The 22,350-nt window shown below is 36.3% G+C and overlaps 9 protein-coding genes and 9 pseudogenes across 18 annotated transcripts, besides 2 other annotated features; 8 read left to right on the forward strand and 10 right to left on the reverse strand.

Annotated features, from left to right (window-relative positions):
* Positions 1 to 15,594: part of a mobile genetic element that runs on past the window's edge.
* TVAGG3_1084050 (phage tail repeat-like family) lies at positions 20 to 604 on the forward strand (the record flags this gene model as incomplete). The annotated part of the gene is made up of 1 exon (XM_051256772.1): positions 20 to 604. The coding sequence occupies one exon, from the start codon at positions 20 to 22 to the stop codon at positions 602 to 604; it is 585 nt and encodes a 194-aa protein (XP_051075986.1).
* On the forward strand, positions 650 to 2,788 carry TVAGG3_1084060 (annotated as a pseudogene). The gene has a single exon. A coding segment is annotated over exon 1 (2,139 nt).
* TVAGG3_1084070 lies at positions 3,245 to 4,548 on the reverse strand (annotated as a pseudogene). The gene has a single exon. A coding segment is annotated over exon 1 (1,304 nt).
* Positions 5,271 to 5,867, forward strand: TVAGG3_1084080 (uncharacterized protein; the record flags this gene model as incomplete). The annotated part of the gene is made up of 1 exon (XM_051256773.1): positions 5,271 to 5,867. The coding sequence occupies one exon, from the start codon at positions 5,271 to 5,273 to the stop codon at positions 5,865 to 5,867; it is 597 nt and encodes a 198-aa protein (XP_051075987.1).
* On the reverse strand, positions 5,896 to 6,096 carry TVAGG3_1084090 (uncharacterized protein; the record flags this gene model as incomplete). The annotated part of the gene is made up of 1 exon (XM_051256774.1): positions 5,896 to 6,096. One exon carries the CDS (start codon positions 6,094 to 6,096, stop codon positions 5,896 to 5,898), a length of 201 nt encoding a protein of 66 aa, XP_051075988.1.
* Positions 6,874 to 7,103, forward strand: TVAGG3_1084100 (annotated as a pseudogene). The gene has a single exon. A coding segment is annotated over exon 1 (230 nt).
* TVAGG3_1084110 lies at positions 7,505 to 7,814 on the forward strand (annotated as a pseudogene). The gene has a single exon. A coding segment is annotated over exon 1 (310 nt).
* Positions 8,364 to 8,956, reverse strand: TVAGG3_1084120 (annotated as a pseudogene). Its single transcript has one exon. A coding segment is annotated over exon 1 (593 nt).
* Positions 8,993 to 9,463, forward strand: TVAGG3_1084130 (uncharacterized protein; the record flags this gene model as incomplete). The annotated part of the gene is made up of 1 exon (XM_051256775.1): positions 8,993 to 9,463. The coding sequence occupies one exon, from the start codon at positions 8,993 to 8,995 to the stop codon at positions 9,461 to 9,463; it is 471 nt and encodes a 156-aa protein (XP_051075989.1).
* Positions 9,480 to 9,899, reverse strand: TVAGG3_1084140 (protein of unknown function, DUF4108 family; the record flags this gene model as incomplete). Its single annotated transcript, XM_051256776.1, has 1 exon — positions 9,480 to 9,899. One exon carries the CDS (start codon positions 9,897 to 9,899, stop codon positions 9,480 to 9,482), a length of 420 nt encoding a protein of 139 aa, XP_051075990.1.
* On the reverse strand, positions 9,936 to 10,384 carry TVAGG3_1084150 (annotated as a pseudogene). Its single transcript has one exon. A coding segment is annotated over exon 1 (449 nt).
* On the reverse strand, positions 13,730 to 14,524 carry TVAGG3_1084160 (annotated as a pseudogene). The gene has a single exon. A coding segment is annotated over exon 1 (795 nt).
* Positions 14,557 to 14,742, reverse strand: TVAGG3_1084170 (protein of unknown function, DUF4106 family; the record flags this gene model as incomplete). The annotated part of the gene is made up of 1 exon (XM_051256777.1): positions 14,557 to 14,742. The coding sequence occupies one exon, from the start codon at positions 14,740 to 14,742 to the stop codon at positions 14,557 to 14,559; it is 186 nt and encodes a 61-aa protein (XP_051075991.1).
* On the reverse strand, positions 14,779 to 15,354 carry TVAGG3_1084180 (protein of unknown function, DUF4106 family; the record flags this gene model as incomplete). Its single annotated transcript, XM_051256778.1, has 1 exon — positions 14,779 to 15,354. One exon carries the CDS (start codon positions 15,352 to 15,354, stop codon positions 14,779 to 14,781), a length of 576 nt encoding a protein of 191 aa, XP_051075992.1.
* A 221-nt stretch (positions 15,595 to 15,815) lies between the features above and the next one.
* Positions 15,816 to 17,373, reverse strand: TVAGG3_1084190 (annotated as a pseudogene). Its single transcript has one exon. A coding segment is annotated over exon 1 (1,558 nt).
* Positions 17,374 to 17,559: 186 nt separating this feature from the next.
* TVAGG3_1084200 lies at positions 17,560 to 17,949 on the reverse strand (annotated as a pseudogene). The gene has a single exon. A coding segment is annotated over exon 1 (390 nt).
* Positions 17,950 to 19,787: 1,838 nt separating this feature from the next.
* Positions 19,788 to 20,150, forward strand: TVAGG3_1084210 (uncharacterized protein; the record flags this gene model as incomplete). Its single annotated transcript, XM_051256779.1, has 1 exon — positions 19,788 to 20,150. One exon carries the CDS (start codon positions 19,788 to 19,790, stop codon positions 20,148 to 20,150), a length of 363 nt encoding a protein of 120 aa, XP_051075993.1.
* Positions 20,151 to 20,168: 18 nt separating this feature from the next.
* On the forward strand, positions 20,169 to 20,411 carry TVAGG3_1084220 (serine threonine-protein phosphatase family; the record flags this gene model as incomplete). The annotated part of the gene is made up of 1 exon (XM_051256780.1): positions 20,169 to 20,411. The coding sequence occupies one exon, from the start codon at positions 20,169 to 20,171 to the stop codon at positions 20,409 to 20,411; it is 243 nt and encodes an 80-aa protein (XP_051075994.1).
* A 1,357-nt stretch (positions 20,412 to 21,768) lies between these two features.
* Positions 21,769 to 22,350: part of a mobile genetic element that runs on past the window's edge.

The raw sequence follows: 22,350 nt of genomic DNA on the forward strand, positions 1-22,350 counted from the left end.
AATTTTTTACTGAGATGAAATGACCGAAGAAGTTGAAACGGTAGATTTGACACCACAAACAAAAAGTTCAGAACCATTGTCAAAACCTGTCAAAGAACTTACAGATGAAGAGAAAAATTCAATAATAGAAAGTGCCAGGTCTGGAAATACAAACCCTAACTATAAAGTCACTTTTCATAGAAATGGAACGGCTAGTATCTCAAAAAAGAAACAGACTCTCACAAATAAAATATTGAAGTCTGAAGGAGCTTTCGAGACAACAGATGGAAAAGTTTACTTCACTGACCAACAGTTCATTATAGAACATCTCATTGACTTAGAGTCGAAATATTCTAAACTTTACAACAAACACAAAAAGTTGAAAGGAAAACAAAAACAAATGGCATATGATATTTATGAAGATGTTGACAACACAACCATACCTGCAAGTGAAGTAAAGTCAGAGGAACCGAAAAGTGACGAAAAACCGATAGAAGAAGAAAAACCAAAAACTGAAGATAAACCAAAACCAAAGTTTAGTTTCCAAACTAAACCAAGTCAACCTTCATTAGCTGGTATGGGTTGGCGTCAAAGACTTATGGCAGCAGGCGGTTATGTTAAGTAAAGAAAAAAACATTTTTTTATTTTTATAAAAATGCCCCCATATAGAATGGATAGAAGGTCTGCTAGAGTAAAAGCAGAGTTAGAAAGATATGGTTGGAGAGTTTCAAAGAAGTTTAAATATAGGAAGGGAAGACCCATAAAAGTCTATGACAAATTGTCTGGTCTTCGCTATGAAATGGACTTGGAAACAGCACGCGCAAATTATCCAAACAGACTAGAGAGGTTAGAAGAAGAACGTCTTATGGACATGCCTTTCGATGTTAGTGAACCTCAAGTTGAAGGACACGACGGCTTTGCCAGATTCTACTGGAAACATGACGAACAATTGCATCCTTTGAGAAGGAAAAAAGGTAGTGCAGAGGATGGTCATGCTCCCATGGAAAGAACAAGATATGCATATGAAAAGTATCGCGAGGTTAGAAGTCAAATTACATCTGGTCGAACCTTTACAGTAAACTTTGACGAAGGAAAGAACAAAGAAGGCTTCATGGGTGTACTTGCTGCCATACAAGACGGAAATAAGAAAGGATACAATCTCAGATTGACCATAACAGATTTGGATAGTCACATTTACTATGCACATGGCAATGTCACAACAGCCGCACAACTTCTTGACGCTTTCAAGACTACAAAGAGAGAACAAATGTTTGACTCCGACTCAGACATTTTGAATGCAATTGAAGGAATTGCAAGTGTCAAGTTCGAATGGTACCAACCTAACCCTCAAGCAGTCAGACAACATGCTGGATACTTCCCGTTCATAAATAAGTCTGACATTGACTTGACAAGGTATGGAATTTACAATTCAATTGAAAAAATTGTCAATGAACCTTGTATTCTTACATGTCTCAGGAACTCTGGTCTTGTTACAGATGAGAAGATGAAGTATCTTGAGTCATGTGTGAAAACAAGGTACATGCTCAGAGGTCAATTGGCAAAAATTGCACCGTTGGCAAATGTCAATATCCGAGTCAACATACCTACAGCTAAAGGTTCTTCACATGACGACTATGTTGTTGAGTTCAATTTACCATGGTTGAAGATTGTAATTGTCCACAACCACTTCATGTTGAACGAAAGTCTTACAAACCCATTGTTCGGAAAAGGCAAGTGCAACATTGTCAGAGCTGTAAACATTCTTTTCGAGAAAGGTTTGTTGGAACCAATTCCAGATGACAAGCTGACAGAAACTTTTGTACCAAAAGACGAAACAAACTTTTCATTGTTAGCAAGACCAAAAGTTGTTCCAGACAAAGTTATAGCACAAAAGAAGTACACAGTTCCAAAAGGAGTTGGTTTGTTCGGATACCAACCTGAACCAGAAGAACTTCCAATGAGGTTGCAAGAACTTCAAGATGCTATAAACAAACTTCCATTGAGACATCCAATTGACGTCAAATTGTATTGGAGAGCATCTGAGTTAGGTCAGAAGGTTTTATATGAAACAGGTTGCTTCGACGATGTTTATGAGATAACAGGAGAAGTTTCTCAGAAGATAAGAGACTCACTTGAATTTCCACAAACTGGACCAATTGGTTGCGACAAGTTCGACTCAGATGAAAAGATATACTATGTCGACCTTAACGCTGCATACATGAGGTTTGTTCAATATATTCCGACTGGAATTCCAAACGAAGATGGTGAGTTCCCGGGAAGGAACTATACGGTTGGAAAAGTCATGCAACAACTCTATGATATTAGGAAAGCTTCAAACCCCAAACTTGCAATGACACTCAAATTGCTTATGAATTCGACATGGGGATATTCCATTAAAAAACCTCAAGAGATGAAGAGTAAACATTATGAGAAGGTCGACAACTTTGTTGAAAGGTTTTCTCCTTTTGTTTTGAAGTACGAATTCACTCAAGGTCAAAGTGGCTTAGTAACCACATTAAAACCTATTGTCGAACATTGGTCTTACCCTCAGTTCGCAAAGGCAGTCCTTGACAACTACAACAAATTCTTCTCCGAAGTCAAATCCAAAGTTGTGGTTTACTATGAGAACATTGACGCACTCATGACGAACGAAGAAGGCTATAACAAACTCATTGAAATGGGTTAAGTCGGTGAAAAGATGGGTCAATTCAAATTGGACAAAATTTTCACCGAAGTTCATGTAATATCGAAAAGGAAGTACTGGGGTGTTAAAGAAGATGGTGAAATAGTTAAACATTGCATGAAATAAAAAATTTTTATTCGAATTTGAATCGGACAGGTCGAGTTACACCATTCTTGGTCTCAAACTCATATATAACCTGTTTGTCTGTATTTTCGTCGACTATGGCACGAGACACGAACATTGACCAAACGGACAAAAAGTGTCATTTCGGATGGTCAGCAGCCAATCGCATTCGAGCACTTCGAAGAAGCCTTACGTTCCAAGGGAGAGGGTGTCTGGTGCAAGGGAGAGGTCATGAAACTCTACGAGCAGTACATCCTCAATGCCTGGGAGGACAAATCGTCCTTGGATTGGCAATTCTACCAACTTCTCTGGGACGACCTCCTACGCAACTGGGAGGACGAAAGAGTCCAATTCAAAGGTCGGGAACTAATTTTGCAAATTGCCCTTAATTTATCATACTTATCCAAATAAACGCCTAAATTTACTTGGGGTTTCCCCCTAAAATAAAATTTTTTACTCTTAGAACCACTCGAGGTTCTCCTTACGGTTGTTGAGCTTGTCACCGTCAATGTGTCTGACCTTCGTCTTCTTGCCTGGATTTGGAACCCATTGAATTGCGACAAGCTTGCCCATGGAAATTGAACCGCAATTCCGAAGGTTAAGGTTCAAGTGTCCCAAGTTGTTGAGGACTGGGGTAAGAACCTTGCCTGTCTCCTTGTTGCGGATTTGGTATGGGTAGGGTTGGGAAATTTCGTAACCGTCATCGGCAACAAGGGTTGCCCAAACTTCCTCTTCTTCGTGTTTCTCTTCTTCCTCTTTTCCTCTTCTTCCTCTTCTTTGATAATACCTTCGCAATTCTGTGTTCACGAATTACGGTGTTGGAGGTTCTGTCCTTTCCGAGTACCTTCCAGATGGCGTCTATCTCTTCGAAGAAACGGTAGATGAGTCTGGCAAGTCTCGGTTCTCTCTCGCGTAAATGCGCAAGGTTTCCGTCAAATCATTCAGGCATTTCTCATTGGAAGCTTGGTTCATGAGGACATCGGCTTTGAGCTTGGTCATCTCTGACATAAGACTACTTTGGAGAGTCTTAACGGTGTTTGTCAGATGAGCTTTCAAATTCAAAATTTGAATTTGAACTGGGCGCTTGTCTGGCAACATTGAAAGGACATCTGCCATTGTGTTCGGCTTCGGTGCTTGTTCGGACATCGAAAAAATGAAGTGGTTTGAGAATGGCGGTTTTACTTCAAAAAGCTTGTTATGACGGTTAAGTCATACAACAAGTTTAAAATAATATCTTGTTCTTCTTCTGAACGTTTGTTGTCTCTTCCGATAAAAGTTTCGAACATGAGAACCAAAAAACGTTTTTTGAGATTGCGGAAGAGTTCAGGCAAACGTTCATATTCCGGATATGTTGGGAGCAGTTCAAAACATCTGAGCTGACTTTCGGACAAAATTGGGACAATGTCAGAAAATTCATCTTTGGTCGGACTGCTTGAAGGTAAGTCCCTTACATGTAAGTAGCTCTGGTAAAGTCTTCTCATTTCTGCTAACTTTTGGAGTATAGCTTCGTAGTTTAGAAGTTTTAATTTTAAATGTCTTATTCCACTCTTGACATCTAAACGGTAACTATCCATGAGGTCAAGAGTAGCTTTGGTAGCTTTAAGTGGAGCTATCTGTTCCTTGACTCCTGCAATTTTGGTTGCAATTGTGATTTGAGCTCCTTCAAGTTCGCCGTCTATGTCGTTCTCAACGTCTTCAATTATGGCTTGAAACTCTTCATCGGTCCATTGAGATTGGTGTGGGACGAATTTAACTTGCTTCATTCAAAAAATGAAAAAAATGTTTTTACTCTAAACGTTAAGGTTTACTGAACTGGTTGGATGTCGCCTTCACAGGTTATGTAGAACGGCTGACCCGAGAAGTGAAGGAGACCCTTGAGAATTTGGCTCATTCTTGGGAAAGGGTTCTCTCTGTTTGGAAGTAGTATCCAAGGACGCTTGGCAAAGAACTTGAGAAGAGCTTCTTTCTTTGCTTGCTTTATGTCGTCGTAGGCTGTCCCGTCTGGTATTTGAATTGGAATTCCAGTCGAAGTCTCGAGATTCAAGGCAGCCCTTCCCGTTATCCAACAGTTAACAAGCTTGCCTTTTACATTCTGCCTGAGGAAGTCTTTAACAAGCTCGTTAATTTCAATTAGGTAAATTGCCTCGTCGGTAGGTTCGACCTCGACCATTGCTACTGTCAGAAAAAGTACTGCTACTGTCAGTAAAAGTACTGCTACTGTCAGAAAAAGTACTGCTACTGTCAGTAAAAGTACTGCTACTGTCAGTAGCAGTACTGCTAGGAGCAGTAAAAGTACTGCTACGAGCAGTAAAAAGGAAAATTTGAGAGGGTTTTCGACGATAAAGTACTGCTACTGTCAGAAAAAGTACTGCTACTGTCAGTAAAAGTACTGCTACTGTCAGTAAAAGTACTGCTACTGTCAGTAGCAGTACTGCTAGGAGCAGAGATTTTTATCGTTGTGGTCCGACGGTTAAGCCACAAACGAATGTCCGACGTCCCACCAACCGAGCCCATTCCCAAACCAGAGGAACCGAAAGCTGCAGAACCACAACAGTCTCCTCAGCAACCTCAGTTCCAGCAAGTCCCTCCACCAAATTACTACCAATTTCCACCTCAAGGTTACTACCAATTTCCACTACAAGGCTTCCCGAACTACCCTCCTCCTCAGCCTATGCCTTACTTCCCCAACCCTTGGATGTTCCAGCAAGCTCCACCCCAGCAATTCCAATCTCAATCCAAATCGAAGAGAGACCAAGAGTTCGAAGAAGGTCTGAACCGTTTACGCAAAGATTATGCCACAGCCCCTATGGAAGACGACAGGCTTTCAGTCTCTTCCCTCAAATCGACCGATTCGACTCGTACCACAGATTCGGTTCGTGACCGTGAAGACTACCTCAAGCAGTCTGAGAGACTCTTCATCCTACAATCATTTACAGTTGGAGCTCTCAAGAACATGCGCAATTACGAAGGTCAGACACCAGCTGGAGACCGCAAAACAGACGTACTCGCAAGAGCAGTCCAACTGGTCAAGACAAAGACGGAGATAGTTGACTTCATTCTTGCAGCTTGCCCATACAAGTAAAAAAATAAACAATTACGAGTTAAACTTTTTATTCTTTCTTTTCTGAGTTGTTTAGAGCTGGTTTCTCTTGTAGGAACCTTTCGTACTCTTCCATGGTCATGTAATTGCGAATTTGGTACGCAATTCCAGGTTCGTTGTTTTTGAACCTTATGTATGTAACGCTTCCATCCTCCTCAGGGAAGTAAGCTGCTAACATCTGACCAAGTTTTCTCGGTGACTCGGAGCTCATAAAAATGTCACTTTTTAAACGTTAAGTTTTTAGTCTTATTTTACCCTTTGTTTACCCTTTGTTTGTCAAGGTAGTATTGGAGTGCAATTTCTCCAAATTCTCTGTGTCGGAGTTCTTCAGCATTTTCCAAGGTGTGCCTGGAGAACTCAAAGAAGTTGTCAAGAACATACTGCCATGCTGCTCTTCTGAGTTCGTCGGTATTTTGGAAGTGTTGCACCTTCGAGTCTTCGGACATGAAAAAATAACACTTTTTCTATTAAACCGTTTTGGCATTTCTCATGAGTGAGTATAGTTCTGCCGAACCATTGGAAGAGAAGAAGTACCCTTGCTGGCAAAAGACAAAAATAGTTGCCTTAGTTGTCATTGCAATTGTACTCGTAATTGAATTCATTGTACTTCTCTTCACGTACATAAAACTCAGCAATGTATTTGCTTTAAGAAGCTACCATCTTACTAAGACTAAACACTTACATTTTTCAAGCTTGACTTTTTACAATTTGAATTTTGTTGCTGAATTCAGCAAAAATAATGTTTATGTTAGAATGTTAGATCTAACATGTTTTCTAACACGTTTTCTAACATGGTCTAAAACTCTTGAATTTTCATGAAATTTACACCAAAAATATAATTTATGTTAGAATGTTAGATCTAACATGTTTTCTAACACGTTTTCTAACATGGTCTAAAACTCTTGAATTTTCATGAAATTTCCCGAAATAAAAAATAAAATTAGTTTTATTTTTTATTTTATTTATTTTTTTATTTTGTATAAAAGACATGATTTCAACAATCGGCACAACAACAATTCAAACAACTACAGCACCAAACTCGCTAGTTATGAATCCAACATCTATGTTAGTAGAGATGAAAAACTTCATTCCTTCTTCATATACTTTCGAAACAAAAATCCAGAAGATAAAGCAAGAACTTTTAACAAGTAATTTAGACTGTAGTGCGAAAGATGAAACAAATGAACAGTATCTTTATGAAATGCAGGACATTATTGACCATTTACCCAAATTGCCTGAAATCCAACAACAAAAACTAACCATTCCCGAATTTGACGAAATAGAAGTCAAAGCAACTGACTCAGTAGAAATAAAGAAGTTCATACGAAAGGTAAATTATGAATTCCTTGGTTTTCATTGCAACCATAAGGTTATGGACAAAGATTGCGACATGGTATATAAGAACATCTCTGACCTTTACAAATCCGAAGAATTTAAGACCTACGACAACTTTGTTTCGTTAGTTGCAAAATGTGTTTGGGAAATAAGAGATAAAGATAGTAGGGTAAGGTATGGAACGAACAAATAAAACCCGCTATGTTCGAGATGAAGAAAACCATTGACGCCTTGGTTGTTTTAGCAGGTAAGGTTTCAGAATATAACGCAAAAATGAACCCGCAATGTTCAAAATGTAAAGCAGCAATGAGGAAATATAACTACTCCGTCAAAGAGATAGAACGTATGCGAAACGACTATGCAGATTTAAAGAAAGAAGCAGAAAAACCAGCAGAAGATAAAATGAACATGTTAGAATTTCTGAACAAAAACTATCCAACTGCTGACGATTTCCTTCTATCTGACGTCAAGAAGAAGTATAAAGAAACTTTCGGTATCGTTAAAACTTTTGACATCCTTCGTGAAGAAATAGAAGCTACGAAATTGTTTAGAGTCATGAACCATCGCAACATATACCATGTAAAACGCTTGTAAATAGTTATGTTAGAAAACATGTTAGAAAACATGTTAGATCTAACATTCTAACATAAACATTATTTTTATTGAATTCCGTATGAAATTTCATGAGTTTTGTATGTTTTAGACCATGTTAGAAAACATGTTAGAAAACATGTTAGATCTAACATTCTAACATAAACATTATTTTTATTGAATTCCGTATGAAATTTCATGAATTTCCTCGGAAACAGTGAAGAACAGCGAGTAGTGAAAAAACCCTGGTCGCCAAAACTCTTTATTTTTCAAGCTTGACTTTTTACAATTTGAACTTTGTTTGCGTAGATATGAATTCTGAAAGAAGTATGAGGGTCTTGTATGACTTTGTACTTCTCCCATAGTTCATGTCTGTCAAACTTACCTGCCATGGACTCTTTCATAAGTTCCATGAAATCGTCTTCGGACAATCCGGGGAAAAGTATAATGTCAGTAAGTATTCTTTTAACATCCTTACTTAAACTCTTTGCTGTCTGTACACAAATGACAACAGAGATGTTAAAGTGTCTGAGCTTCTTAAGAATTCGACACATATCTTGTTCTCTGTTCTTTAACAAAGGATGAGAAGCAAAGTCATCTAAGATAAGAAGACATCTATGAGGGTAAGTCTTCCAATCGTAAGATTGCAATTTCTTCGAAATGTATTCTATCTCTTTCTGTTTGTTTCTGAAGTGTTTCTTCTCTAATATTCTCTGCATTTCCTCATTTGGGTCTTTAAACTTAGAATTTATATACTCATTTATAGCATTATACTTCAAAACTCTTCTTTGGTACTTCTTTATCCAATCTAACAACTCAGTATCCTTTATACATACTAACTTAGACTTCTTTATAATATCTTTGAACGAATTGACGGTTTGGTCAAATTGACCAGAAGTACTACAAATAACAACTAACTCATAGAATGGGTTCTTCTCATCTAGTTCTTGTTGTTGTGCAGCCATTTTAAGATAAGTGAAAGTCTTACCCGACCCAGGTGGTGCGATTAGACCTGTTATACCATTCTGAGCAAATAAGAACTTTTCATGTATAGGCTTTATCTGAGCATTTTCTAACTTCCTCTTGTTCTTCTTCAAAACATTCTCAAATTTCTTGTCAATGTCAGCAAACTTTTTTTCTAACATATTTTTAGAAAAATTAAAATTTTTATCTTTTAGAAAATGTCTAGCGATTTCGCTATCTATATTCGAGACAAGCTTTTTGACTCTAAAACTTCTGTCGACCATAAAATCTTACATAGTGTAAACAAGAAAGGTGAATTTGTTCTAAAGTTCTGTTTCTGGGAATATGACAAGAACCATAAAACATTACAAAGAGCAGTCTTAAAATTTGTCAATGACAGACTTGTTGACAGAGATGACGCCTCTTGGAGAGATGAAGTCCAACAAAACTTCTTAGAATGCAAAGAAGACACATGCGCTGTTCTTGAAGATGAAATAAAAAACAGAATAGATGAGCTATTAAAGGACAAAGAACTTTTACAGAAATATGGTTCGGAGAAATTTGACATAACTCCACCAGAGAAGAAGAAGAGAGAAAAGAAAGAAAAGAAAGAAAAGAAAGAAAAGAAAGTAGAAGAAGAGAAGAAAGAACCTGAACCAATTCCAGAGAAAAAGAAATTTGACATGTAAAAATAAAATTTTATTTTTAGAACATTTCTGGGTCAATGTCAATGTTCTCTTCCTCTTTAGGAGCAAACACTGGCTTAGACTCTAAAATCTTTTTACCCAATTTACCTTGAACTTCAACTATCTTAGACTCATAATATTCATAGTCGTCTGCTTTCTTTGGTTCATAAGGTATAACAAGTTTGTATGCTTTACCTTCTTCGAGTTTTGAGAACTTTCTGTCAAAATTTTCTTTAACTGCTAACAAACCTTCTATGTCTAAGTCTTCAAAAGTTGCACCACTTTTTCTAACAACAGCAAACTTAACTGGTGCAATGTTCCAAATTTTGTCAAATGTAGACTTTTCAAAATTGTAGAAGTAAACATTCAAATATGCGAATGGAGCTAACTTATCTTTGACTTCTGTCATGTACTTATTTACTGAGATGAATTTCGTCATCTTTTCTATCGGATAAAAAAATATTTTTTTTAAAATTTACTCAGAAAAATTTTTCTTTGTATATACACCATTCTGAACATCTAAAAGACTTTTGACATTTGCCAAGAATGTTCGTTTAGAAGCTGCCATATAACCATATTCTTGACAATATTGTTTATACGAATCGTACAATGACCTTTCATCTAATGACACAAAGTTAGTCTCATCTATAAACAGTTCATATACACTCTTGTTTGCTTCTAACAATGTTTGTCTCTCTTCGGTATGTGGAATTTGTCTTGGATTGAACTTAGAAATATCTAATGTCATGAAATATGAGAACAAGTGGTTGTAAAAGTCAGATGTCAAAGTTTCTGCTAAGTCGTCAAAATATTCTGTATCTTGCATATGAGAATCTGACGTTCTGACAACTACATATCTTCTGTCAGAACTTTCTAACTTCATCGGAACAACATTGTTTGAAACCATAATGAAGTTTGCAACATTTTCACAAACTCTTTGGTCTTTATATTTTCTTTCAACAACTCCAACTTTGTCTGTTATAAGACTCTTCAAAGCATCTGAGTTCAAAACTTTTGTTGTATCTATACTTTGAAGTTCATTGCAAACTATAAGTTTCATATTCTCTATTGAGAGTTAAACTTGCAGATGTTTTCTAAGTTTGTCATATTCGGATTCGAATAACCTTCTAATAGTTTGCATAAGATATCTGTAAAGAATGTGTTCTTACCAGTTCCTTGTTTTCCAATTATAATGAGAGCAGTTTCATTTTTAGCACTTGGATGTTGTAAGATGTTTGCAAACCAACATAAGATATACTCATAAACCTTTTCGTTTCCATTGCATATAATTTCTTTGACATGGTCTAACCAAGCTTCTATAATATTTTCTTTCCATTCTACTTGTTCGTATTTATATCCATGTGAGATAGAATAGAAGTTTGGAGATGGTGTATAAAACTTTATACCACGAACTGAAAAATCTTCTAACTTTGACAATAAGATATCCCAAGCATCTAACATCTTCATGCCAACTTGTACGACTTTTATTTTCTTAAGTTTCTGTCTACATTCTTGTTCAGACACTATTGTTGCTCTTGGTTTGTTAAAGACAACATCCCATTCTTTCATAACATAACATTCTGGGCAGAGTCGACATAAATGACTAAACGTTTCAAATTCTCGACTGCTTGTTATAGTCTCTAAATGGACACATATTTCTGAATGCTTGGAAGTCATAAAAATCTGAAACATCTATTTGTACATTTTTATAAAAATAAAAAAAATATTTTTTTTTATTCTTGACTTTGTTGTTCCATTTGTTGCATTTGTTGTTCTTGAGCTATTTGTTGTTGAAGTTGTTCTTGTAATACAATACTTTCACACAGTTGCATCTTCCAATTCGAAACTTTCTGCCGTCATTGACAAATACATAGGACATAAAAGTTTTACAGGAACAAAGTTTGCGTCAACTAATGTCAACGTTTATACTTGCCAAAGTGTTTGAGTTCACTAAGGTTGAAAATTCTGCATTCGAATGAACAATAGGCAAACCAGCAGAGAAAGTATTGTTTATACGCATTAAGTATCTTTTGGTCATAATAGTTTCTGTCAACATTCGAATAACACTTTGAACCTAAGTTTGAAACAATATATATAAGATTGGTGTGCTTAATGTCAATGGAACAGACATTCCTTGTATGACACCTTTTCCTGTTATAGGAAACTGTTGGTAGTAAAAAACCAGATATAAGTTTTGTATTATAGCTCATATCGTTTATAGTAAACTCAGTCGGACATCCAAACATAATGAAACCTGCTCTAGTTGCAGCACATGTTACACCCGTCCTTAAAGTATTTAAATAAGTCAACAAAACCTGTTGGTGGTATATCTGAGTAAGTATCTTCAAAGGAGTATTTTTTACCATTCACAACAATAAAGTCTTCTGGTGTCAAAAGAGCAAAACAAGGCTTTAGTCGTCATTGTGTTTAAGGTTAGTTTACAATATCGTCCTTGAGGACTTTGTAAGTTTGTTGTTATAGAATTATATGACTCGGGGTTTTTAGTCGTAATAGTATAAACCATTATATCTTCTGCCATTTACTTAGCAAATAAATTTTTAATTGAAATGTTGTGGTCGTCAAATATTTTTATGACGTCTGGGAAACTATACTTTAAGTTCAACGTTTCACCTCCTTTCATAACGTATATCTTGTCAATGACATTATATGAAACACCACAGCAACTAATGTCGGGTTCTATTTCTTTGATGTTTATATCGTCTGCCTCTGTCAAAAGTTTCAATAGTTCTTTCAAGACTTCATGAGGTGCAATGACATATGAGTTCACTTTTACAGGTTGTGTTCGACCAAGTTTAAACATTATACCTAAAGCTTGACAAATCTTCTCCTGAGTTTGAAGTTTGTCTTTCAGTTGTTGGTAGTCGTTTCGAATATCTGCAACAGAACTTAAGTCTCTGCTAACTTCAGGATATGTTGGTTCTTTTACAGGAACAATTGTTATACCATCTTCGTCTTCGTATGGTTTCCCCACTTCAACATCTCTGTCTTTGACATTGACAACAACACTTTGACTGTTTGTTTGAGTTGGTGAATTTAACTTCACATCTGCCACCGCCATTAAACCTTTTGAAACACTCACGCTTCTATTTTTCGGAAATGACATTTTACTTAGAATAAAAAGATGGACGTATTCGGATATCTTATTGAATTGAAGCAGAACAAAGTTTACACACACAAACAATACAAATACATTGACAGAATAGTTCTTTATACAAACAATGGAAAATGTTATAGAATAGCAGTCTTTGCTGAACCTAAATATTTTCATAAAGCAAAGAAAGTTGGTATAACTGAAATGGTGAAAGTTCTTGAAGCAGACAAAAATATAACTTCAAAACTTACAGATATTTCTAAAGGTAAGTTTATAATACAATATTATGTCAAAACTGGCGTACTGTCAATATTTGACGGAGAGAAGTCAGTTCAAGAACAACTTACTGACCTGCTGCCAAAAATCTGCTCGATGGAAGCTGTCGTTATGCCAATCTGAGGAGCCCCAGCAGGTTTCATCGAACGAATCTTCAAAGAGCATCTTCCGTGAAAAGTGCTATTGGTTTTGTAAACTTCTTTGCTTTCAATTCATCTGGACCGTCTCTGTCACCAGTATATTGTATTTGAACTGTACCAACAGTTGAAATACCACCCATAAAGTCTTCTGAGTCAGCAAATGGAATGCCAAGCCAAAAGTTTGAACGGTCTCCATTTGTATATTGAGTTTTTTGACCTCCTGCATGAGTCCATACTTTCACATATGGCATAATAGAACTTTGCATTTCAGGGTTAATGGTTGTTTGTGAAGTTGTTGTTAAAGTTCATAGCATCTAATGTCAAGTTGTATGACCTCATATCCTCAACTGTAGAATATTTCTTCTCTGGATAATATTTGCCATCTATGTTTATATGATATTTAATACCAGGGTTGTAGAAACAAGAATAGTCATTTATAGTTCGTCTGAACAGTACAAACATAGTATCTGCATGTTTCATTGCAGTTGTTAAAGCAATATCTGTTCTTGCACCCGGGTCAGCACTTTGGTTTCCAACTTCACCTGCAAAGTCTTTGACAGATATTTGGTGTATAGGGAACATAAGTGGAACTGCAATATATTTGGCAGCTAAAGCATTTGAAATATCTGGGTCCAACATATAAACGGCAAGTCTGCTTTCTATTCTCTTGCATTCAAACTGTTCGCATGTGAACTTAACTGGGTCCCAAGCATTTCCAGCAGCATTGAAATAATAGTTTACTTCAGTGTTGAGGTTTGAGAAACCAAAGTCTAAGTCAACTTTGTCTTTGCAAAAGTCGGCGAATGACATTTTATTTGTTCCCACTACTTCTGTAAGAGTGAATGGGTCTTGTGTTGGTGCAATGACTAAGTTATTTTTGCTTGGAGTAAGTTCAATAGAAATTTTTCCTGCCCAGTTTGGCAAGTATCTTAAAAACCTGAAGATGAGGAAAGATGACAAAGGAACTCTAAGTTTCAATTTTACTTTGGTTACTGCTGCTGCAGTTTGTCCAGAAAGGTTAACATAAACTCCTGGAACGTTAGGGTCAAGTCTTCTTATTTTCTCAATAGTTGCATACTGGTCTGTTTGTTCTCTAGCTTGTGGTTGTACTGAGTTTCTCAAAGCGAACCATTCATAGTTTGCCCATGTTACTGTTTGAACTAAGTCAGAGTTAGAATATATCTTATATCCCATGAAAACTTCTGGAGCATATTGGTATCCGACATAGAAAATTCCATTGCAACCTTTCTTGTCAGACAACTTGGCAGAAGGTTTTATTTCAATGTCTTGTTCCACGTATAAGAAAGAGTTGTCAATAGAAATTATATGAAACCTGTCGCAAGCAATATCTACTGTTGTTGAAGAACCTTCTCCAAACTCACCTACGTTTCCATAAGAAACAGCAGTTGTATATTCGTAAGTTCCAGGAACTATTTCTGACCTTCTAATGGCATTGTCGCATTCGTTATACCATTCGGAAACATTTCCATTCATAGCATCCAAAACTGTTGGCGTTATATTCTGAGCGGCGTACATTTCATATGGGTAAAAATATAGAATAGTTGGGTTTATTTGTCATAATAGAACCCACTCCGACCAAGCTTTACTTTCTTCCTGACTGAGTTTTTAACTCTTCTTTTTCCTTCATTGCCACTACTTTCACTTTGTTCTTCACTACTTTCACTTTGTTCTACTCTTCTCTTCTTCTTTGGTGTCGCTTTTGGTAACTTGCCCTCTGCTTCAAGTTGTTGCATCTTTGCCTCATGTTCACCTAGTATGTTGTAAATTTCTCATGTCCTTTTTGCCTTTGGGCTCTGGTCGCCCATCTCAGGTAACCTATATCCTAGAAAGAGTTTGTCATAGTTTGTATTTGAGTCTTCGCGTATTGTTTGCATGACTCTTTCCTGAGTTTCCGGTTCAAGCTCTTCAAACAGTGCCTGTCCATATGGAATATGCTCGTTTCCAAATATATGTTTTTGTAGCCATTCTGGTTTTCTTTCCATGTTACCAACTATATCTTTTGTGAATGGGAAAGCTTTTACCCAATCTTTCAGTCTTGCGTCGTTTATTTCTGTAGTTGGTTTTATTTTGTCAAGGAACATGTTTTTCAATACTAACATTTCATTTGGTACTGTCCATTTGAGTTTTCTTAAATATTCATCCCTTCTCAGTTCATCGTATGCAAAGTAAGTTTTTATGACATTTTGCAAACTTTCGTTTGCAAGGTCATGTACAATAGGTTCTCTTCCTTCTCTCTCCCTAACTTTCTTTCTAAACTCTTCACCAAATATACCATCTTTATGGTTCTGTGTAGTTCTTTGAGATAAATGTTCTAGAACGTCAGGTGTTATATTTCCATCAGCCATGTTCATTTCATACTGGTCCAAAATATCTGCATGTTTCATATCTTTCAATGGCATTAAAGCCGCGCTTAAAATACCAGCTATATCTGGTTCACCATTGACTTCCATTGCGTCTACAACTTCTTGGAATTGAGGTTGTAAGTTTATGAACCACCTATCCGGGTTAGCTTTATGACCCCATCTCATTGTAGTTCCATCGTCTGCAGAAACAAAAGTAGGTTTGTTTCCATCTTGGCTAGGTTCTGAATGAACTTTAAACAATGTTTCATTTCTATATGTTTTCTTGAAATTTAACCTTTTATCTTCACCGAGTTCATCCGAAGATTGAACGTTAAATGCTCGTAAGTAAAAAGGGTTGTTGTATTTGTGTACATTTTCTTTCAGTACTTCCATTCTATGCTGAATATTTTCATCTGGTGTTGGAGTCTTTTGTATGTCGGCAAACATTTTTCGATATTCTTCTACTATGTCAGCCGAATTTTTTTTAGACTCTTGGAAATATTCCATATTCTCCGCATACTCTTGTTGAGGGTCAAGATTTTTCGGCTGTTCCAAATCTTCATCTAGTTCTGTGAAGTTAGTTTCCAAAGGAAGGACTTGTTCGTTTCCTTCAGGCTCTTCTAGCTGTTGTTGCTGAACTATTTCTTCCATGTCTGGTTGTATCTGAACTTCTTCCTGTGGAGTTTCTTGTACCTCATCTGCTGGCATTTCATATATTCCGAGACCGTTTTCAACAAGTTCCCTTTCTAAGTCATCCGGACTCAAAAACCTTTCTTCTTTCGTTCCGTCTCTATTTTTTACGCGTTTCATGACGGGAGTTGAATTGTCATTTAGCTCTGACATCAAATATCTCGGAGTAAATTCATCCATGTCATTTGGATGATATGCTATTAAATCATATCCCTTAGCGAGCTTGTATTTTCCAGGTTTGAAATTATATCCGATTTTATGCTGAACCATAAAGCTAAATAGGTTCGGGTCAGTATTTCCATCCTTGAACTTTCTAATAGCTTCTTTATATCTGTCACTAAAGTCAATACTATCTGGGTAACCATAGTCTTCCTTAAGCCTTTTTAAGAATTCTTGGTTTCCTTGTTCTCTACTTCTTTTATGTCCTTGCTCTGTTTGTGGTTGTTGTTGTTGTGCAGGGTTTTGAACTGTTGGTTGTGGTTGTTGTTGTGCAGGGTTTTGAACTGTTGGTTGTGGTTGTTGTTGTGCAGGGTTTTGAACTGTTGGTTGTTGTTGTTGTTGTTGTGCAGGGTTTTGAACTGTTGGTTGTTGTGTTGGTTGTTGTGTTGGTTGTTGTGTTGGTTTTGGTGCATGCCTATGTCTGTGTCCATGTGACGATGTAAATGTTTTAGGTAGTCCTGGTGCAGGTGCTTCTCTTGGAGGGTTTGGTGGTATATAAATTCCAACAGCTGGTATATAAGTTCCACCAGCTGGCACATATGTTCCATCTGCAGCGTAATGTCCTACCTGACTTTTCGTTCTTAAGAAAGCATTTACTAGGTCTGTTTTGGTCTGTTGTAACTCTTTTTCTTGACTTTCCACAACAGTTGCTCTAACGGCGTCATAGGCACTTTGAACTACCTGTCTCGTTGCTGCATCTGTTATTTTCGTCATATTTTGTGCTACTTCTTTTAACTCTTTGTCGAAACCTTCAGACTTCAGTTTCTTTCCAGATGAGAAGTCGTTCACTTGTTTCACCTTACTATGAAGAGCTTCGAAGGCGTTCTTAAAGTCAGCATTTGTTAAAGCTTCATTTGAACTGTCTTCATCCGCTTGTATTTTTGTCCTTATTGACCCTATGAGTTGGGCTGCTTTAGCGTTGGCTTGGGCATCTAACCAGTCATTGTTAGCTTTTATATATTCTGCGCTTTTCATTGCCTTTTGCATGGCTGCGTCGTTATTTTTACTTTCTTGTGCTAAGTTTTCATACTGTACGGTTTGGTTTTGCAAATGTAAAAGTTTTTCTGCCTTTACATTTGCTTCAACTTCTTTTTTATACTCATCGCTATCCATATATGTCTTCAGGGCTTTTTGTTTTATCTCTTCATCTTTCAGTATTTTATATTGAGTAGTATGGTTTTTCAAATTTATGACATCTTGTTCCATTTTTGCTACTTCTGCTGCTTTTTCTGACACTTTTTTCGCATATTCCTCTGTACTTAGTTCTTTCAGTTGTTCTTCTTTCTTCTTTTTCTCTACGTTTAACTCATTGAGTTTCTTTGTGTGTCTGTCATATTCTAGTTTCTTTTCGTTTTCACCTATTTGCTTCTGTATGTCTATGTTTGACTTTTTGACATCTGCTATTTGATTTTTGAGTGAACTCAAATTCATTTGACTTTGAGGGTTATATGCTGTTCCGTCTGCAGCTCCACCATAGCCTGCCATTTTCGCTAAAAGTGCCGCTCTTAAACCTCCACTCTGTGCACCAAAAACTCGGTTTAAAAGCATAGGATTGCTTGACATTTGTTGCAACATAGTGGGGTCATTCATCATTTGTTGTTGCAACTGTTGTTGTGGTGTCAGTTTTACTATTGGATGTTTCAATGCTCTCTTCCTCTTACGTATATTCTTACGTAGCTTACGTGGCATTTTAAGTGAAGTTAAAAAGCGGTTTTTGACAGATGTTTATATGACACTTTCTCCGGTTTATAGGACCTCTCTCATATTCTATCTTGTTAAGACTTCCTGGACTGTTGTCAAAATGTCATGTTGTCTCATTTTTTCAGAGAAGTTGGTTTAACCGAGGGACCGAGGGACCGAGGGACCTGGTGACGTAGCGACGATAGACCCTTACTTGTCCGGACATAGTTCTACTATTTTGAGTCCTCTACCGAAAAGTCAACAGCAACGACTTTCAAAAATTTTTAGGGCTAGAAGGCACGAAGTGCCTGGGAAGCCCGCTTCACCCAAAAAAACCTCATTTTATATAAACTGCATGTTATACTAAACATCTTCAGGGGGCTAGAGGGGCGCAGCCCTGGAAGCCCCAATACCTTTTTTTTTTTTTTTTTTTTTTATTCATAAAGATTTTCCAAAAATATGATACCGCAAAATTAAAAAGTGACGTCTTGAGTGGAGTCAAAGGTCGAAATTGCTAGCTAAATGTTTTTTTAGCGAAATTGCGTATTGTACTTTTTTTCGCAAAACGAAACCCTTAACCTATATTATATTCTTTTCAAAGAAAAAAAAAAAAAAAAAAAAAAAAGGTAGTGGGGCTTCCAGGCACTTCGTGCCCTCTAGCCCCGAAGATGTTTAGAATATGAGAGAGGTCCTATAAACCGGAGAAAGTGTCATATAAACATCTGTCATTTTACTCAGAATTTTCATGAAATTTACACCAAAAATATATTTTAGGGTAGAAGGGTATATCTAACCTCTTTTCTAACCTCTTTTCTACCCTCTTGAATTTTCATGAAATTTACACCAAAAATATATTTTAGGGTAGAAGGGTATATCTAACCTCTTTTCTAACCTCTTTTCTACCCTCTTGAATTTTCATGAAATTTACACCAAAAAATATATTTTAGGGTAGAAGGGTATATCTAACCTCTTTTCTAACCTCTTGAATTTTCATGAAATTTACACCAAAAATATATTTTAGGGTAGAAGGGTATATCTAACCTCTTTTCTAACCTCTTTTCTACCCTCTTGAATTTTCATGAAATTTACACCAAAAATATATTTTAGGGTAGAAGGGTATATCTAACCTCTTTTCTAACCTCTTTTCTACCCTCTTGAATTTTCATGAAATTTACACCAAAAAATATACTACTAGGGTCATTTACGAAGAAATCTCAACAAAGTCTTTACGATGAAGTCTTGACAAAGTCTTTACGAAGAAGTCTCAACAAAGTCTTTACGAAGAAGTCTCAACAAAGTCTTTACGAAGAAGTCTCAACAAAGTCTTTACGAAGAAGTCTTAACAAAGTCTTTACGAAGAAATTCATGAAAATTCAAGAGGGTAGAAAAGAGGTTAGAAAAGAGGTTAGATATACCCTTCTACCCTAAAATATATTTTTGGGTCATTTACGAAGAAGTCTCAACAAAGTCTTTACGAAGAAGTCTCAACAAAGTCTTTACGAAGAAATCTCAACAAAACATAGACAAGAAAGTTCATGAAAATTCAAGAGGGTAGAAATGAGGTTAGAAAAGAGGTTAGATATACCCTTCTACCCTAAAATATATTTTTGGGTCATTTACACTCATTTACGAAGAAATCTCAACAAAGTCTTTACGAAGAAGTCATAACAAAGAAATTTTATTAGTAAGTAAATGTGGTTTGAAATAGGACTACTTGTTTTAGGTTTTTTCCATTGTGTCATTTATTTATTTGACGTGGCAGAAAGATATAGAGAATATGAAGATGAACCAATGTCTGCAAATGTTCAGCATATGTACTCGTAAGAGATATTTTTATCTAATATTAAATGGACGCACAGAACTTAGCGAATGCACAGCAACCTGGACAACCAAACCCAGAGAATATTCCAAATGAAGTTAGAATACAAACTGCAATGGCAAACTATGGTCAAGTGCCAACAGATGTACAAATGCAAACTGCCATGTCAAATGACGCTGCGTTAGGCTTACCACCATGGTATGCAAATATGAGATGGAAAGAGTTTTATACAAACCCTGAAGTGGGATATAAACAACTCTATGCAGATGACGCGAACACAGGAGTTGACCCAGAGTATGTTTTCTACCAGAGGAGAAATAGAATGTATGAGCTCCAGTTAAAAAATGCTATGGAACTCAACAGGAAACGTAAGAGACTAGGTGGACATTAGATTTTTACATATAGTAAAATGGGTTTCTTTGGAAGAATAGGAAACTTCTTTCGAAATGTTGGAAGAGGTATATGGAATGGAATAAAAACCGTAGGAAGAGGAATTTGGAACGGAGTCAAAAATATTGGTAAAAGAGTAGGTCAGTTCGTTGGTATTATACCTAAAGACCCTGAACCAGAAGAACAAGCTCCTGTTATACAACAGCCTGAACCTGCACCACAGTCTAGTTGGCAACCAAATCCAACACCTCAACCGTATTAAAAAATTATATTTTTATCGTTCGATAGTAGTTGTATATGAAACTAAGTTCTAAGTAAAACGCATGGTATAATGGAATTATTCTTTTTCTTCCATCTGTAGTAAACCATACTTGAAAGTCTGAAATACTTCCACTTGGTGGTTCGTATAACTTTGTAGGTTTTTCGTAAAAGTCATTTGCCAAGCATAAAAAAGAGTTTTGCGCACCAGAAAATGAAGCATGAACTATAATAGCATCTGAGTCGAAAACATCTTTAAATAAATATGGTTCATCTCTTGCATATCGACTGTAAATATTTGCTAAAGGAAGTTTGACTTTCTGATTTAACATTCTTTGCAAATAATACCATGACATTGCAGTGAATTCTGTATATATTTGTTCGTCTTTCTTTGGATTGTCTTCGTAGATTTGAAATGACACTTGTGAATTTTGTTTGTCATATACAATTCTCACATAAAGTGTGCTCTCGGTATTTGCATATTCATCAGCATATTTTGCATAACATGAATTTATTTTATCTTCTATATTTTTTAACGCAGTCTGTAGAGAAGATGAAAGGTCAACTTGTATTAGCTCAATTTCTTCCCACATTTTTCGTTTCCCTTCAGATATATAATCTATATGAAACCTTACAATAAATGGAAAACTTTTATCTTCTACAGACACAAACTTCATTCTACGAAAGCCAATAGCTTTTGTGACAGATGGGTCTCTTAGCCATCTTAATGGGTAGTCAAAACGATAGCCTTCATGCTTTACGGTCTCTGTCTCAAACTTTTGACCGACATTAGTAAAAAGTTCATCTAATGGTTTAGTTGTAGCAACTCTTGAATTTTCTTTTTCTATTGGAAGCATATTTTATCTAGAATAAAAATGTCAAATGAAACAGCGTCTATGAGAGAAATACAACACAACCGACAACTCATTGTGCAAGCTCTAAATAAGAACACAACAAACTTTTCAAACTATTCTAAGATATCTGAGTCATTGAAAGAAGGAAACTTAAAACTGACATTAAACCCAATGACAGATGAGTTTCTGTTTCAAGACAATAAGAACCATACTGTCTGTATAAATCCAACAAAAGGAACTTTAAACGAGAAACCTATAAATGAACTTCTTTTGAAAGCAGATATTGACAACAAAGCTGACAAAGAGTATGTCATTGAAAAAGTTCAAGAAGAACATGACAGAGCAGATGCAACATATGCAACAAAAGAGGATGTTGAAAAGAAAGCTGACAAAGAGTATGTTGACGATGAGTTAGCATATCTGGCTAGTGGGTTAGTGAAGAAGGCAGATAAGGAATATGTGGATGAAAAAGACAATGAAATTATAAAAAGGGTTGAATGGTACCATGAACGGACATCGAAGATTTTAGAAGGTAAAGCCAATACAGGGTGGGTTTCAGGATGTTTAGACCTTAAAGCCGACAAAGAAACTGTAGATATGTTGACACAAACGGTTTCAAGTCATACCAGAGGTTTAATGGAAGATGGACAACAGTTGAAAGAGCTTGAGAAAGGTGTTACAGAGTTAAGGAATACAAAAGCAGACTCGACATGGATAGCTGGATATGTAGATGCAACAAAAGAACGTATTTTAGCATGGACAGAAGGAACATACCCACAAAAATATCATAGACATAGCATCTCTGACGTAAATGAACTTGAAGAAAAGTTATATAAAAAAGCAGACAAAACAGAGCTTCAAACATTAAAGACAGAAATACTTCAAACAGTATATCCTATAGGTTCTATTTATACGTCAATGAACTCTACCAGACCAGAAGTAGTACTTGGTCTCGGAACTTGGACTCAAATAGTCGACAGGTTTTTGTATTGTGCAAACTCTTCAAAGGAAACAGGTGGAAGTAAAACGATTTCAGGTGCAAATTTACCTGCGCACAGTCACTACGTAAGTTTAACTACATCTCGAGAA

This window comes from Trichomonas vaginalis, assembly GCF_026262505.1.
Source record: "Trichomonas vaginalis G3 chromosome Unknown ctg_164, whole genome shotgun sequence".
In the NCBI taxonomy this organism is placed as follows: domain Eukaryota; phylum Parabasalia; order Trichomonadida; family Trichomonadidae; genus Trichomonas; species Trichomonas vaginalis.